The sequence below is a fragment of the Sciurus vulgaris genome (assembly GCF_902686455.1).
Source record: "Sciurus vulgaris genome assembly, chromosome: 12".
NCBI lineage: Eukaryota > Metazoa > Chordata > Mammalia > Rodentia > Sciuridae > Sciurus > Sciurus vulgaris.
Window position 1 is genome coordinate 47,441,551 of NC_136473.1, and position 17,519 is coordinate 47,459,069.

The window sequence follows — 17,519 nt, forward strand, 5'->3', positions numbered from 1 at the left end:
TTTTATCCGGGGGCTTCAAATGAAAGGCACAAGTGGGGTTTTCTCATGCATACTCACTCCAGGTGGCTACCTTTTCTCCTTTTAGGAGATGGGAGAATCCAACCTTCCTGGGTCCTCCTATCACCTTATCCACCTTTGTGCTGCTGAATCCTGGGCAGAGCCTATCAGCACCAGCACCAGAACCAGACCCAGACCAGCTACATAATTGGCAAGGCTAGTGCAAGATGGAAATGGAGGACCCCTTGATGAAAACTTATTAAAAATTTCAAGGTGACAACAATATAACATTCAGCCAATCACAGGGTCCTTCTGAGTGGAGGATCCTTCAGGTCACACACCCATAAAGTCCCACCCAAGACCCCACTTTGCCTGGTCAAGGTGGGTACAAGAGCATGAGCTGAGGGACAATCAGCCATCAACCATCACCTCCCTTTCTTCAGAGGAAAGAGGACAGACAGTAGGGTGGGAAAATAAATCTTTATACTTACTTAAAGATTTCCAGCACACAAATAATGCAATTCTCCTTAAACCCCAAGATCAGGGCTTGAGTTAAGAAATTTAAGAATTAAGAATTTTAATTAATTTTAAAATTAAGAATGACCAGCCTCCGTCTGGTCATTATGCAGTTATTTATTTGCCAGCATTGGGGGGAAGTGAGAACAATTAGGAATCAGCAAGATCCAGGTGTGTGAAGTGCTTATTTTGTTCCAATACTGTGCCAAGGATCTGCTTCTGCTAACATCTACCTTAGAGGGCCCTTTATTCCCATTTTATGGATGGAAAAACCAAAGCTAAAGGAGATGCTGCAACTTGCGCAAGGTCCAGCAACGTGGAAGCATGGGAGCAGATTTCAAATGTCTTAGTCAAATTCCAAAGCCTTGGTGCCTGGCCATGTCACTCTATGTGCCACCTGCCAGTGAAAAGGCCAATGCCATGGAACCTATTAGTTCTGGTGTTTTTGTGACTATGGTGAAGTTCAGGTGAAATGTCCATAAAAACCTAGCAGCCATGGATCAGAGAGGAACTCTGGGTGTTTCCACTGCAGGATTCACAGTGACAGAGCATCCAAGGGGAGCCCTTGATGTAATATTTGAATAATAAAGACCCTACTAAGGCAGCATGGACACAAAACTGTCTGAGCCAGTGCATGGCTTTGATTTGCTTGCTTTCCTTCAGATGTCTCTCCACTCACTTGGAATTGACGCTTAAAGAGAAAGAGAAGTACAGTTTCCTTGGGTTTCAGGTACGATGCACACTGAGCTGCTGATGGAAGAGGTAGCTCTGTAGGAAGAGACAGTTGCTATCTCCATCTTATTACTTAGACAAAATAATTTTAAAATTTCAGAGAGGAGACTGTAAAGAAAAAGATGCGGCCATCCTAAAAACTGGTTTTATTCCAGCTTAGCTGTACTTGGATGGTGAGCCCATTGGCCAGGCATTGACCAGCAGCATCCTGAGTCTGAGAAAACAGGGTGATCTGATGTAGGGAAAAGGCCCTCACATCTTTAAGGTGGAGGAAACAGAGCAGGTCAAAGAGGACCAGGAGCCTCCATTCAGAGGTCTGTGGGTCTGGAATGAGACCCAGAGAAAGAGGGATCCCAGGGAAGAATGAGAACAGTATTCCTGCTCTATTTCAGCAAAATAAAGTCGCATTCTAAGTTTATGGAAGGGGATACAACATCCATCAATATAAATGCAAACATGTGGGCGCTTGACTTTATCCTCAGGACATTTCCCAGAGGGTGAAACAACTTTCATTTTCATCCAATGAAAGGAACCTCATTCCTAGAGCAACTGGATGCAGCCCTAATTGCTTCCCAACATTACTGTCAGCTTCCTAGTTAACGGGCTGGTTGCTCCTTCTGTTGCAGCAGTGACCCTCTAGGGACACAACTCTTGCGTTTCTTTGTGCCACAGAAAGAATGGGCATGACAGGCTCATATTGTGATCTTGAGTTGCCAGCCCCTAACTAAGGTCCCGGCAGCCTCCGCCCTTTGCGAGCGCGTCGGAGGCTCTTGCACATTAGCGGGCAGGAAGTGGAGTCCCGATGGGAGGCTGGGAATTTGAACGCCTTCCCATTTCAGCACTTGAGGGGAGGAAGCGCGGCTCGGCACTCCACTCCGCATGCACAGATGGCTCCCGCTCCCCTCTGAACGCCCGGTGCTCTCGGCCTCCTCTCCCTCCTCTCCCTCCTCCTCTCTGCGCTCCCTTCCCCTCCCCCGTCCTTGGAGGGAAAAGTCTGCGGAGCTGGGAACTGTCTTGAGAATTCAACAAAGGCGAACCAAAGGGGAGCAAGTGGAAAAGAACTTGTTTTGTTCCCGTTTAGAAACCTGCAGGAAAATCCACACCCACGGTGCCTGATTTTGAACGGAGAGCTGCTGTGTGTGTGTGTGTGTGTGTGTGTGTGTGTGGTTTCAGGCACAGACGGAGGAGCACAAACAACTGCATGGTCTCTGCTTTGATAAGGAAACTGCCAGCTGTCGAGAAAGTTAACCAGCAAAGAAGGGACAACGCTGGGAAGCCAGCACTTCTGAGTTTAAACTACACTGTTTTCTGTCCAGATATTCCAATGGAGGCAATTGGAAAACCTGTATTTCAGAGAAAAGAAGTTTTCCGTGGAAGTTCATGACCCCCGCAGGTAAGCTTGAAAAGACCACCATTTCTTGGGAATGCCTGGCATATTATTTATATTATTATTGGGGGGCTGTCATTGTTCAAGTTCAGTTTGGGGTGGGGGAAGAGGATGGTGAATCATGAGAACCAGGTTCAAATCAGAATGTAAAGCTTTGTTGGTAAATGCCGTGGTTTCAAACACTTGTGTGTGTGTGTGTGAGAGAGAGAGAATGTGTGAAATTAGCAATTCCATGATTGCCCCATCTGTGTGCATGTGTGTGTGTGTGTGTGTGTGTGTGTGTGTGTGAGTCTATTGCACGCCACAGTGCTGGAGGGAAGCTTTGTGGCACTCTGTAACAAACACCGAGTTTAACCGGGCAGTGGCCTAAGTCCTTTTAGGAAGCTTTTGCCAGAGAAGAGGCTGAAGGCTCCCTTGTCAGAGCAGTTGAAAGTGAGTGGTTCAGGCAGGACAATCAGAAGGAATCTGTCACTGAAGCAGTTATGCTCAACTGTTTTATTCCAGGAGCTATAATTTTAGAATGTTAGCATTGTGGGTGGATAAGAAAGAAATACAATTATTTTCCCCTACACCCCACTCTGTACCCCGGAGAGCACCAGGGTAAAAGATCCTTGTTCCAAGTCAGATGCCAGACAATAAGGGCCCAGTTAGGACTACAGCAAGCTGGCTTGGAAGGGGTCGGGGCAGCTCCTGCCCTCTGCTTTTTCTTTGTCTGCTGGCGGTCCTAAAGTTGCAGGCAGCCCATAAGCAGCAGCAGAATTCCCTAGGATCAGGGTCGACACATAAGAATAAATCGCTTTACTCAAGTCTGAAAATGGATGGACAAGAAGAAGATAGCCCTGGGAAGGCAGGAAAAAGATCAGACGCTCTAGAGAAGCTTAGGTGGACTTTAGGTACTGTTGACACCTAGTTCTGGGCTTGAGAAGAGTTGGTACCAGTCCCACCTCACATAGGGCTTCTGGTGTACAAGACAAGCTGCTCTCTGGACACAGATGTCACCCACAATGAGAGAGCTGAGGTTTGTGCAGTAGCCTGAGTTTCTGCTGCATGATGACCCGTCAGGACTCATGCACTGCTCACCTCACCATTTAATCTGCTTGAAGCAGCCTCTTGCATAGGCGAGAGCTTCTCCCTGCCCTACAGTCACTACAGGTCCAGAAGCTGGAAACCCTTCTAGAGCTTCCAAGTCTCTGCAGTCAGGTTAGATGGTATTATCAGCAGAAGGACAGTTCGTTCAGCATTTTGCAGGGTCCTGGGACTGTTTTTACCATCTGAAGACTCCTCCACAGACACACATACGCGTCTGCAGGCCAGGAGGGAGACATGTATACCAAAAATAGAATCCAGTCAAGAAGAAACTCACTGTTATTTTTTCAGGTGAACTGTATTGGACCAGATTCCTAGGCAGATGAGTGGAGGGGAAACAAGTGTAAAAAAGGGCAAAATGAATTCTGCTGCCATGGGTCAGATGCAGAAAAAGTAAAAATTAACTAAAAATTGGACAATCTGGGGAGCTGTGCATAGGAAATAGATTCTCCATGCCTATGTTGGGAATTCTGCTAACTCAGAGGCACCTTGGACAAATCCATTAATGGTGTGTGTGTTGTGGGGGCACATGTGTTCTCTCTACATCCATCATCCTATTAGTGATGTAATACTAAATCCCTTTTCCAAGGTCCAGGGCTATGGGAAAGGGTACAAACCTCATATATCACCTTTAAGTGATCTTGAGCTTATTCAGCAGAAGGGATCAATTCCATGTGCTTTGAGATGAGGTCCTCTTCCTTATAACTTCTGGCATGGTTGGGGAGACAAACAGAAGAATGAATGAACCCTGGGGAGGTTTACAGTGTGTTCTGCATCCTATAGACATCCTCTCACTGCAACCCAGGAAATAGGCCCTACTATTAGTCCTGTTCTGTGTGTGAGGCACAGGATTGAAGTGACCTGCTCTAGTTACAAATAGCTACTATGTGGTACTGACAGGGTTTGAACCAGAAGTCTTGGACAGAGCTCATGTTCTTTCTGCTACATTATAAAGAAAATAGGGGTGCCCTGTGCCAAATGGCACAGAGTGTAAATGCTGAATGAGCTGCTCAGGAGAGGTCTTCTGAGGAGAGATCTGAGCGGAACCTGGAAAGGTAACTAGTATTGAGGCCCTGAGGTGGGCCCTCAGGGAGCTACCGTGTCAGGTGGGTGTTCCTCAACTGAGGAAATGAGGTGAGGGAGGGAGGACCCAGTATACACAGAAGAGGGAAGGGAAGGAGCCCAAAGTGGCAGCCTGAGCTTGGAGTGCAACCTTCTTACTTCTGGAAAAGTAGCCCAGAGTCCACCATGTTCTCCCAGAAGTGGGCAGGATGGTCAAGGGAGCAAGGAAAGAGGCCTAGGGAAGTAAAAGCCCATTTTGGCTTCAGCTGGAAAGACCCACTATCCAGATGCCCAAGAAAAGGGAATTGCTTCGGGTTGGCTACTTCAGAGGCTGAGGCAGTGCTGCTGCCAGGCCTTCTGCCTCAGCCAGTCGTCCCCTCTTCCATGGCCTGGTGGAGCAGTTTAGGTTAGACGTGTCCTCCTGTTGCTTATTGCCTTGCTTTTTGGGAGCAGGGAAGGTTCATATGATGCCCTTACCTTATCATGGTGTTCAGGGTCAGCTCCTCCCCCAGGCCAGGAAGGGAGTGGGAGCCAAGTTGATAGGATGGAAAGTGCCCGATAAAATCATGTAATAAAGATGTCCTTTGTGGGAAACTGGGACGACAGGGACATCACTCGGGGCCAAGGGTACTTTCTGAGTGAATCAGGATCCCAACATTTGTCCTTCCCCTCAGGGCACAGGACATGCACTGAACTGCAAACCCCTTACATTCTCCTACCTGCCTTGGTTTCTGCCAGATTGTGTAGGTTTGCAGATACTATTTCGATTCTAAGGTTGGGGGGAAATAGAAAAGTCAGGGGGGTGGGAAGGGCCTGAGAGGAGAGATGAGTGGAGGACATAAATTAATGTAAGAGCCAGAGAAAGACTCGTATATGGTTTATGTGCTTCCACAGAACCAGCACCCCACCATCCCTGATGAGTAACAAACTCTTCCTCATTTGCCTGAAAAAAGCAGCTCTTACCACCTTGATGAAAATATACATCAAGTTTCTTTTCCTCTCTACTTTGACTTTTGTGAGGAAAAAACAATTTTTTTTTTTTTTTTTTTTACTGTTGTTTGTTTGTTTACTCCAAGGAATAACAATTTAGCAATTGTCATGGAAGCCAAACTGGGAGCTCAGGTCACAGTTCCTTTTCGAATCCACAGAGACCCGCGGGGTCCCCTCCTCCTTGCTCACTGCCTCCTTTTCAGTTACTTTCAGCCCTGTGCTGTTTCATGCTCTGGCATCCTTTTTCCCCTTAACTTTTGTTTGAACCTGAAGGAGGAAAAACCTGCCTAGAATCAGATTTCTAACCACCAGACTTGAATTTCTCCTTAAAAGTTGGTATGAAGAAGACCCACTGTTAAATCTTTAGCCTCCAGAGTAAGGTGATAGGAGCAACTTTAGCTTTTCTTCCAGGGAAAATTGACCATGGGGGAAAATGCTATTATTCACAAATCCTAATGACCCCACATTTCTTCTAAATTCGATTTCATAGTCTTGAGAACAGTTTTCTTTTGATGTACAGGTCGAATGCCCCCCCAACCCCTCTATAAGGATGTACATTCAAACACATGTTCTCAGATTTCACTTGTTCTCTTTTAATCTGCCTGTCCTGTAAAACATACTTCATTGAGAACATGACCACGTGACTCTGTTTCTCCCCAAATTCCATTACCTTGTGGACATGTTGATTGAGATTAATGTTTTGATTTTTAAGGACCAATTGCTCCTCTCTGTCCCATACATACTCCATATGGGCTTATCTCATTTACATGGAGGTAGGGGAATCACCTGGCTCCTTCCTCTTTGTCTTCCCTCTCCTGATTCTTTATAGCCTCCTGCTCTCTGGATATATTTGAAACTGATAACCAGACCTTTCAAGGAGCATCAAATTGGAGTGCTGTAGAAAGTTATTTCCCTCCGATACTGTGGTCTGTGGCCATGAGGAAGGAATGTGTTCATCTTCACCATAGGCAGCATTGCCTGGTTAGTAAAGAGCACCATCAAAGGCTTTTTTCTGTCTCTGAGGTTTGTCTTGGCCCAGTGCCACAAGCTGAAGATCAGAAAGGACCATCCAGTGACCTAGAATGACCCATCTTATCCTAGACAAGACAGAAGGTTGGCTGAATCCTAAGCCCTGAGGAGTCAGTTTCCCTACCTACACCCAAGGGTGCCTCAGTGTGTGTGTGTGTGTGTGTGTGTGTGTGTGTGTGTGTGTTCCTGCACACATCTTTGTTTGTGTGAGCTCATCTGTCACCTTTATGCCAGAGTTTTTAAGTCCTAATGTGTTCTCACTAAAAGCTGTTGACTGATAAATGACTTCTATCCTCATAAACAAGGTTGAAACTTGTGATTCTTGCTTTCCCAGGGCTTCAGTGACCAGGAGGACATTTGGGCACAGTGGTATTGCAGTGCACACCTGGTATGCGTGTCCGGCATTAATCAAGTCCATTTGGGCTATGGCTATTAGCCAACACCAGTTCTATCTGGACAGAAAGCAGAGTAAAGTAAGTGACCAAGCCTTTCACCAAGCTGTGAGCTGGCCTTGGGGCAGTAGTTTGGGTATGGGAATGGATGGGCAGGGGAGTCCCTGTGTCCTTGGCCCAAGACTTGCACAGGTGTGGACTTGTCTCTCAAGGCTATAGGTGGGAGGAGTGAGACTAGTTCTTAAAGGGCATGTTCCATGCGACTTGGTCACGAGTGGCCCAGCCACCATCAGCTGCTCAGGAGCCACTACAACCAGGTAGGGCCCTTCTGAGGAATTCTGAACATGCTTTCGGACCTCTGGAGACTCTCACAGGAACAAGTAGTCCAGCCCTTTTTGATGTTTGAACAGTGACATATTGTTTTATTTTTGAAGATTAAAAATAAAGAGGAACAGTTCTCAACTAATAGACACCACCTAACTGTTGAGGGTAATTGCTGTGAAAAACCCTGCAGGCTTTTCCAACTGCCAACTCCATTTTTAAAAATGCAAAACTGGAAAAGTGAAAAACAAAAAAAGCAGCAGCAACAAGTCTGTTTCCCTAAGGTGGACCCAGAGCCTCAGGCATAGTAAACAGTCATCCATCCAGGGAGATTTCACCGCCCCCCAACCCAGACTTGGGGCTGTGTTTTCTGGTGGGTGGGAGAATGACATATCCTTGGTTCACACGCGGCTTCTATCAACACTCTGCCCCCTCGTCCTCTACCAGATCTCCTGTACCCTCAGGCAAAGGCCCTGCCAAGATGGATCCTCCACTTTTCCCAGGATCCTGTGGCTTGGGTTGTTTGAAATACAGAGCAAGAACAGCCTTGGCCCTGGGCAAGTGGACTCCACTACCCAAGGGAGCTTCTCTCCATTGACTTCTCAGGAGGAGGAGGCAGGACCCTGATCATTGGATTGGTACCCTCTGGGGCTCTTTCTCTTTTGACTGTTTTCCCTTATTGTGGGTGAAAGCACCCAGAAACCACTCCGGACACTGGAACTCACGCAAGAGATTTTATTAAGTGAACAGGCAGAGTGTCTGCCTGCAGGGTGCGAGAGAGGGGGAGAAAGAGAGAGGGGGGGAGGGAGGGAGGGAGAAGGAGGAGGAGGAGGAGAGAGAATGGAGGGGGAGCCATTCTTAAGTAGTCGAATTTCACGGGCTAATAGCAATTGAATCAGTCGCTGGCAAGGAGGTTCAAGGGCTAACAATCTGAACCAATGACTGACAAGTTCGCAGGCTAGCAATCTAGGTTGTAAAATGGTGTGTGGGGGGGGACAGATTACAAGCAGCAGCAAAATGGCAGATCTGATGCCAATAGTAGGTTTCTGTTTCCTGGAGGAGAAAGTTGGACTGAGTGGGAAATAAAGAGATAGTACAAATAGAAACAAAGCTACACTTTCCTTCAGTCTAATATAGTTTTAAATCAGGGCCCCTCCCCCTGCCTTTTTTTTTTTTTTTTTTTTTTTTGTACCTGGGGACTGAATCCGGAGACACTTATCCACTGAGCCTCATCCCCAGCCCTTCTTTTTTAATTTTTTTTTTTTTTTTTTTTTTTTTTTTTTTTAATTTTGAGGTAGGGCTTCTCTAAGTTGCTGAAGCTGGCCTTGAGCTTATACAGATCCTCCTGCCTCAAGCTCCCAAGTCACTGGGATTACAGGCATGCACCACCATGTCCAGTTTCACTTTCTCCATTATAAAGCATTGTTTCCTTTTCTCAATCTTCCTGGTCTCTTTTTTGGTCACTTTCTGGGGTGACTGAGTACAGGGAGGAGCGTTTTTGTAGTTGGGAGTCATGAGCCTTCCAGAGCTCTCCAGGTGTTGACAGGCCTTGGCACAGGAATCTGAAGCTCAGTTAGATCAAAAGAAACAGGGCCAAAAGGTTTTGACTCATGCTACACATTGAGACAGCCAGTGATGCCAACAATTTGCTCTCTAGTGGCAAAAGCTGGAGGTCAACACCTTGCAACACCTTTGAACATGGATTCATCCTCTGTATTGTTCTGTCATGGGATGGCGAGGAATAGAGGGTTGGTCAAGTCTCCTGGACCCCACTGCCAGTTTCTTTCGAGGACAGACCACCCACACATTGGTACCACAGTTTTGAAAGGGAGAAAGTAATACCACATTTTAAGCGATGGATAGTGCAACAGGGAGGCCCCCGCTCCCTGTGCTGTTTTCTGCATGGAGTCTCCTGGATGGCTCAAGCAGCTGGACCGAGTGTGACCATTCTCAAAGGTGATCTTACCCTGCATGTGGGAAGGCTGCTCAGCAGGTTTCAGGTCAGCCAGGAAGCAGAGAGTGAACCTCAGGAAAGAATGGTCACAGATCACTTATTAACAAGAACATCTCTTGAGAGGCAAAACGAAATGCCCACAGCATTAGGAAGGACTCAGCTGTCCCTCTCTGTAACCCTGAGGAACAGAAGAAAAAGCCCACACTCCCAGGAGCAATGGAATTTTGTCCCAGAAAACCTTGCATGCTCACAAATATCCCAAAGCCCTTTCACTTCTCCAAGGAACGAACCCTCAACCCCCAGAGACAGGTAAGGAAAAGTTCCCCTGTTTGGAAGTGGGAGGACTCTGTTTTCCAGCACCATGACCTTGGGCAGGTCTTTCATCACATGTGCTTTGCTCTCCCCAATTAGAGAACAGAAAAGGAAATTCCTGACCTAAATTAGTAATTGGTCAATGACACAATGTTTGTGAAATTGCTTTAGGAAGTATGTGCTGTCTCTTATTAACATCATTATTAATCTAACGTACTGTTCTCCTGGCCAATGTGTGCGTCAAGTTTAAATTCTCTAAAAGGTCCCCAAGTTAAATCAGAGGTGATGAAATTCCTCCTAGGAATCACAGCACCTTTCCTTTCTGGAAGGCAGTTCTTTATAGAATAGTGATGTGATCCATCTCCAGTGGGCAGCACAGGCTCTGAGTGAGTGATGGCCGACAGGCCTTCGAATGAAAAGCTTTAAATATTTCTGGCCAGCCAGTGTGGGCTGGCATCTGGCAGGGCTTCCCACTCTACTTATAGGGCCGTGCCAACCATTCCTTTCTCTGAAGTGCTTCAGCAAAGCCCAGGCCTCCCAAGTGATGTTTATCAACTCCAGAGAGACAAGTGCGGTCTAGTGGTTTGAGTCAGCAAGCGGGGTGGCCAAGATTCTCATGTTCTTTCCTCACACTCGGGTACTTCCTTCTTTAAGGGGCAACATGCCGGGTCTGTCTGTCTGTCTGTCTGTCTGTCTGTCTCTCTCTCTCTCTCTCTCTCTCTCACTCTCTCTCTCTCTTTCTTCCCTTCTATGCCCCCCCATAAGCTCTCCACACATGTGCATAAAGAGACCCTTTCACCTTCCAAGGTAGGGCGAAGGGAGTCCGTACTAGTTGGTTTTCCATGGTTCATTCAGTATGAGAAACTCAACAGGCACTAAATACAATTGGTAACTTATATATGCTGACCCCAAACATCCGAAATGTTGTCAGTGAGATCCCAGTAACCTCTGCAGCCTGGAGCCAAGGAATGTCCTGTGGACTTGAGAGGAAAATATTTGAAAATATTTGAAACAATTTCATCAAATTGTTTAGATGAAACATCAGACACTTTCCCTCTGAACTTAGAGTGGGGCCTTCTGGAATTGACCCCCAAATGCAAATGTCTTTCCTCCTTATTCTTTTTTTTTTTTTTTTTTTTCCTTTTTAAAAATCTAGTCCGTTATCTTTATTCCATCTGGAATCAAAAGCAGAGAGACTGCATGGTAGAAAAAATTAAATCTTGCTCACAGAATATCAACTTTTAAACTGAGGAATGCTAATAGGGCAAGACTTTCAGAGAAAGACATACAGAAGTCTGGAGGCTTCCGGTTGGCACAGAGACTTGACTGTGTAAGGAGAAGATGTCCCCAACAGTGCTCATTTCCTCTTTGTTCCTTTTTTTTTTTTTTTTTTTTTTTTTTTTTTGTGTGTGTGTGTGTGTGTGTGTGTGTGTGTGTGTGTCTTAAGACTGTTGGGTCATTGTGATAACTCCATTCCATAAAGTTTCTAAAACTTTCTAAGAATTTGGTCTCTCTTGTAAAGAGCAACTTTGTTCCCTTTCCATATTTTTGTTTTCCACTTCTGAGACTGATGTGCAGCAAGAGCAGGGGGACAGATTTTCCATGTGAATAATGAGAGCCCTAAAATACCAGGTGGAGCCATCAATCTAACCTCATTTAGCAAATTACTTCCAGGCCTTAATTTATATCCTATTCCTATTGCAACAGCCTTGACATATATTATCTAACTTAGCTCTCATTTCACCTCTGTGACGTGGGCTCTCAGATCTCCATGTTACAAACAAGAATCTGAGGATCATAGAGGTCAAGGGTCAAGTTCACCAGAGATTAACTGGGAAGAGTTGGGATTCTAACCCAGCTGTCTCTGGCTTCAGACCCCAGGCCTTTCCCACTGTTAGGCACTGGTTTGGGTCGTCCTGTGTTACTGTTACATAACTGGCTAAGTGCAGGCTCCTTTTGTTAAAACATGGGTCTTGATAATAGAGTATAGTGCAGAAAGAAAGGAAGTAATGGATTGTGCTCGTTGTGCTTGCTTGAGGATAAAGCACAACCAGATGGGTGCTGTTGATATGCCAGGTCAAGGTCTTTCCTGCTTTCTGCTGCAAGCCAAAACCCTGCAAGGGCTGGCAGCTGGGATTGCTTTATGAATAAGGGGACCCTAACCTGAGGACTCTGACCTGATTCTAAATGCAAAGGAAAAAGTCCAAGTTAGAAAGAAGACTTAAGTCTACATTGAGGAATGACCAGTGTGGGGAGAAAGAGAAGGAAAACCGGTTCATACCAGGTGAACAAAATAAGTCAAAAGCCTCAAGAGTTTCCTCTGGCTCACAGACCTTTGTCTTGCTAACAGAAGGAAAGTGCCTGAGGCCGGAAGTTGTGGTCATTCACCAGTGTGGACAACAACACTGAGGCCGGAGGAAGGGCACCTCCTTGGAGTCTCAGACTGCTTTTGCAGGACAAATGCAGGCCTCTGAGCTGACACCTGGGCCCGACAGCCTTTCCTAAAAACAATCACTTTTAGGGACATAATTGTGAATGTAGAACCCTTTTCGAATTATTCTCCCTTACTGTGTTCTTTAGCCAAATGATGCTAATTAACATGTAGCTTGGAGTTTGAGCTATAGAATGAGGGCTCTGGAACCTACATGTAGGTATCAAAATAGATGCCAAGCACATGCCAGAAGTTTCAGGTAGTGCCCAAGTGTCCACGTGAGCAGTTTTTCTAAAGGCTCCTCACCTCACACTCTGAGACCACAGGTACAGGGCGCTGACACTTCAGGCAAACTTTCCAAGGTCACGTGGATGACAATTGAAGAGGTCTTAATCATTGCACAATTTATTGGAATTTCTTGAATTTGTTTCACCTGTCTCTTATGTCATTTAGAAAACTGAAAAATATTTTTTCCTCCATGTTTAAGTACAACATAATTATAGTCACTACTTTTTATTGATTGCTGTGTCAGGCAGAGAAGAAAGGAGAGGAGGGGAAGGGAGGGGAGGGAAGGAACGCCCCATACACATCTCACCTCCTGTGACCCCAACTACCCTTGTGTGGTAGGTAGTTTATAGTTAGGAATAATGAGGCTCATAAGATTAAGTAATTTTCTCCAAATCCAGACACGGAAACACGTGCTCACAAGTACTACGCAGTCCAGCCTACAGGAGCCCAGCCTGCGACATTCCTTCGTTTGTGTAGCTCTAAGCCTCCTCTGCTCCGTCAGAGTGGTGGTGATTAGTGATAGGGCTGAGGGACAAAAGATCAAGAGGCTGCAGATCCTGGGATGAGTCACTTTGCTGAATTTCAGGACGACAAGCAGGCTAGTGACTTCTGTCCCCTCTTTGAGAGGACTGTCCCTCGGTGACCCGCTTGTCCTTCTGTTCCAGTCCAAGATCCATGCAGCACGAAGTCTGAGTGAGATCGCCATTGACCTGACGGAGACTGGGACGCTGAAAACCTCAAAGCTGGCCAACATGGGGAGCAAGGGGAAGATTATCAGCGGCAGCAGCGGGAGCCTGCTCTCCTCAGGTAAGCCTGGCCTGCGAAGAACCTTCTGGAAAGTGTGAGAGAAGCCCTCCTTATCATGGGGCTCAACCCTTGGGAAGCCTGGGGACAGCCATGGCACAGGTGGCCACCCGCCATGTTTGCCAGAAGCTGGCTTTGTTCCCCACTAAGTTTGGGGCCAAATGGGAATCTGAGAAAAATGCCCAAAAGTATCCAAGGCAGTCGGGTAGGGGCGGTGAGGGGAGAACCAGTGTATCCACATCACGTAGGGCAAACTGCTGGGCACGCACAGGTCTCTTCAAGAACCCCCAGAGCCTTTCAGAATACTGTCTGTCCTGATGGTCGAGTCGACCTTTAGGACTGTCAACTGCCAAGGCAGAAAGCAGGGTTCTCTCTGCATCTTCAAGGGAACATTGCACCAAGGAGGAGTGGAGGTCAGGGTCTGGTGCTGAGACACATACTCTCTTCCCTCCTTGGGACTTTAAAAGGTGTAGGTTGCTCCTACTCAGGGAGGCAAGGAGAGGCTGGCCACCACCGGACATGACAGAAAGAGAAATGCCTGTCATCTCCAAAAGTCAGGAGACCTGGTTCTGCTCTTTCTGAGAGCCTTGGGTTTGTGATTTTGCCATTCAATTTTGAGGAGACAGAGAACTCTGAGCTCCCATATCTGGCTGACTTGAAGAGCAGGAATGCCTTCTGCTGAAAGGATAGGAAGAGACGTGAGCCGGAGGAGGGCAGGGAGAGAGGAAGGGAGCAATGATTTGGAAATGCGAGAGCAGTGTGACTGAAGGTTACTCCCAAGGCCACATGGTTAAAAGCTGATTGATCTAGGGAGCCGCATCACCTTGTCTCTGAGCCAGGAAAATAAAGCAGTAAGTTTTCAACCCACCTCATCTTCCAGGGTCATTGTCTAACTGTAGATAGTGACTGCAACAACAACACATTTAGAAAGGAAAAGACAAGAGAAGAAGGGGAGCTGAGAGCTGTCCAGTAGGCTTCTGGGCTGGTGGTGTCCAGGAAAAAGTTTAAAATTGAAGAACCGGGAAGAGGATGTATGCCCTTCCTGATGGAGAGGTGGCTTTACCACAGGACTGCAGAAGCAATAAGCCCAGGGCCCTCTGTGGATGGGCTGAGGCCCTGGCAGGGCCCTGGCAGTATGTTCACGTGCTCATGCGTTTTGTAAAATCGACTACATTTGTGTATTGTCTTAAACAGCTAACCTTTAGGCTCTGCAAAACCTGGATCTGCATCTGCCAGACCTTCATAGGGTTCACACTAACCTTTCCCTCCCTGGTAGTCTTCGAAATGGTTTCCATACAAAAGATGGGCCAAATGATCATTCTTTCTAGGTCTTAGTTTGTGAGGAAGATCTTTAGGGAATGTTGTCTTCTTTTATCAGAGAGAATGCTGTTCAAACCTAAGCCGCCTGCCTGGAATTACAGCCACACCCAGGCTCCATTGAAAGGCAAAGGGCGGAGACAGAGCCAACACTTTGTTTGTCTTTTAGACACAACATACAATATTTTTCCTAACCCCTGTTAAAACCCAGAGTCTCAGATCAAAACCTGGGTCTGTCAGCTCACTGCCTCCTTATCTAGTCATGGGGAACCTCGCCCCACTCCAGCCTGGATTCTTCCAGCTCCATGGTTCTTAGGCAAACATCAGAACCACAGAGATTGCCAGGCCTTCCTCCAGAGCCTCTACAAGGTCTGGGTAAGACGAGATGAGTGTCTCTCCAACCAGTGTCCTGGTGATGCCGTTGCTGCTGGTCCAGGGTCAAAACTTTGAGAGCCACTCTTGCTAAAGAAGAGATAAAAGCTGGAAGTGAGCATGTTGCTCAGGACCACGGAACCCAGGTCCCCCAACTTGCAGCCTGTGTCCTGGTCCATCTGCCTGGGCCCCTCATATCTATCCGGCAACCTCCAGGGGCACCAAGCAACACCTACTAGCAGCTATCCATGAGGTTGTGCCAAGAGCCCCATGTCTTAAGGTGAAACTGACATTATGGGACCATCAGGAATGAAATCTAAGCATCTTTAAGACTAAAAGGCAATAAATCTCTATTACTGCCATCAGGTTGCCATTTATCATCAATTCTGTGGGATTGAAAAGAAGTCACAAAAACATCTTCCTGTCAAATCCACCCTGCCCCTAATATATAAGCATCTTTCTTCTAAGATATTTAAGTGATTTTCAAATGTTTAATAATATAGTGGAGGAGCCCCAGGCAAGGGCATTTAGGAGTTGATAGAAGTGGCTAAGCTACCTGCAGGATGGCTCTGGTTTGCCTTTCACCCCCAAACCCCTTTCTGATCTGCCCTGCTAAGCAGGGAGAAGAGGAGAAGACCCCCAGACTAGGCCAGGTAGCATGTCAACCTCTTCCCAGCCCTGCAAGTTGAAGCCTGAAAACCTGTCCTTTAATGCCAAGGTTTCTTGGGGATGCCCCACACCCACCACCATCCCATGACTTAAGAGAAACAATGGGGACAATGGAGGGAGGACCACAAACAGGAAGCAGTCCATCCATGCACAAAGGGAATTTCTCCATCCTGTCCTCCCTCATTCTATGGCTGCTGCCAGCTCCTGCTGCCCCTCCTGCTTTCCTTGCTGGGAGGAGGAAGCCTGCCCTTGGAGAGCCTTTGGCAGTCCCATCTGGAAGGGACCAATTTCACATCCCCCCCAGTGGGGAAGTGCAACCCCTGGCCTGACAATCCAAGAGGCTGGCTAGGGTCCTACCCTTGCTTTCTGTCCTGTCTGTCCTGTCTGTCCTCCTGCCCACAGTGTGGTCCCACAGACAGCACAGGCCCACATGCTTGCTGCTGACAGACAGCCCTGATTTTAAGTATTCACCTGACCTTCCATTGCTTCCTTCAGAAAATGAGACACAGACTACCCAGTATTCAAATTGATAAACTGTTTCTTCTCCTTCCCCTCCTAATTAAATGGTGTCTAATAATTGTTCTGTAAAAGCACTCTGAGAACCTAGTCACCATTTGAAAATCCCCTCTCCCAACCAGCCCTAGGGAGCAACTGCCAGTAGGCACTCAATATGCAGTTCTTGGAATGAGACATTGGAGGGTACCACTGCAAGTCCTGTATGCTGCACACCGAGTCTCCATGTGCCCAGAGTGCATGGTGGTGTCTGCCTTGCTGAGGGCTCTCCTGTGATCCAACATCCCTCTCCTGTACAGTGAACCTTTGTCACACACTTTTAGGCCTCTCAGGTTTTTTTTTTCCTGTCAGATCAGGTCCTCTTGCAGTAGCATCCACCCTCATGGTCTTTGGTGCCCCCCGTTCCTTTACCAGACCATGAGTAACTAACTGAGCCATGTAACAGCCTTGTAATATTTCTATGGTATAAACATTTTCTCCAGCTCCCAAACTATGCTAGGTATTGTACACAGCATTTAAAAAATCAAGCCCTTCCTGCCAGGAGGGTGCATACTGCTGATGGATGCAAAACAGAGAAGGTATTTCCATAATACTAGAAATGTTAAAGGCGATTTTCCTATTTAAGTGTATGTAATTATTGTAATTACCTTTAAAATTACTGGGAAGTCCAGTCCTTGGTGTCTGAGGCCTCAGATGCTACAGAAATGAAGAAATACCATTGCTTTCTTTTATTTATTTTTAATCATTCTACTGTCTTTCCTATTTCCATCCCCCCTTTCCCTTCATTACCCATTTGTCTAATCCACTTAACTTCTATTTTTCCTCTACCCTCTCCTTATTGTGTGTCAGCATCCACATCTTATTTCATTTAGCATGATAGTCTTCAGGTCCATCCATTTACTGGCAAAAGTCATAAAGTCATCCTTTCTTATGGCTAAGTAATATTCCATTGTGTATATATACACCACATTTTATTTATCCATTTATCTGCTGAAGGGCACCTAGGTTAGTTCCACAGCTTAATTATTGTGAATATGACTGCTATAAACATTGATGTGTCTGCATCACTATAGTATGCTAATTTTAAGTCCTTTGGGTATATACTAGGAATGGGATAACTGGGTCAAATGGTTGTTCCACTCCATGTTTTCTGAGGAAATCTCCATACTGCTTTCCAGAGTGGTTGCACCAATTTGCAGTACCAGCAGCAATGTATGAGTGTGCCATTTTCCCCACATCCTCGTCAACATTTATTGTCACTTGTATTCTTTATATAATTGGTATTCTTACTGGAGATGGAATCTCAGTGTAGTTTTAATTTGCATTTCTCTAATTGCTAGAGATGTT

General features: G+C 46.4%; 1 protein-coding gene across 11 annotated transcripts in view; it reads left to right on the plus strand.

Moving 5' to 3' along the window:
* FRMD4A (FERM domain containing 4A) overlaps positions 1–17,519 on the plus strand; it is a 574,854-nt gene that overhangs the window by 520,055 nt on the left and 37,280 nt on the right. For all 11 annotated transcript variants that reach the window (XM_079106538.1, XM_079106536.1, XM_079106537.1 and 8 more), the window contains 3 exons: positions 2,562–2,638; positions 7,134–7,272; positions 13,163–13,304. In XM_079106538.1, the coding sequence (XP_078962664.1) occupies positions 2,562–2,638; positions 7,134–7,272; positions 13,163–13,304 (358 nt within the window). The remainder of the gene's footprint in view (positions 1–2,561; positions 2,639–7,133; positions 7,273–13,162; positions 13,305–17,519) is intronic.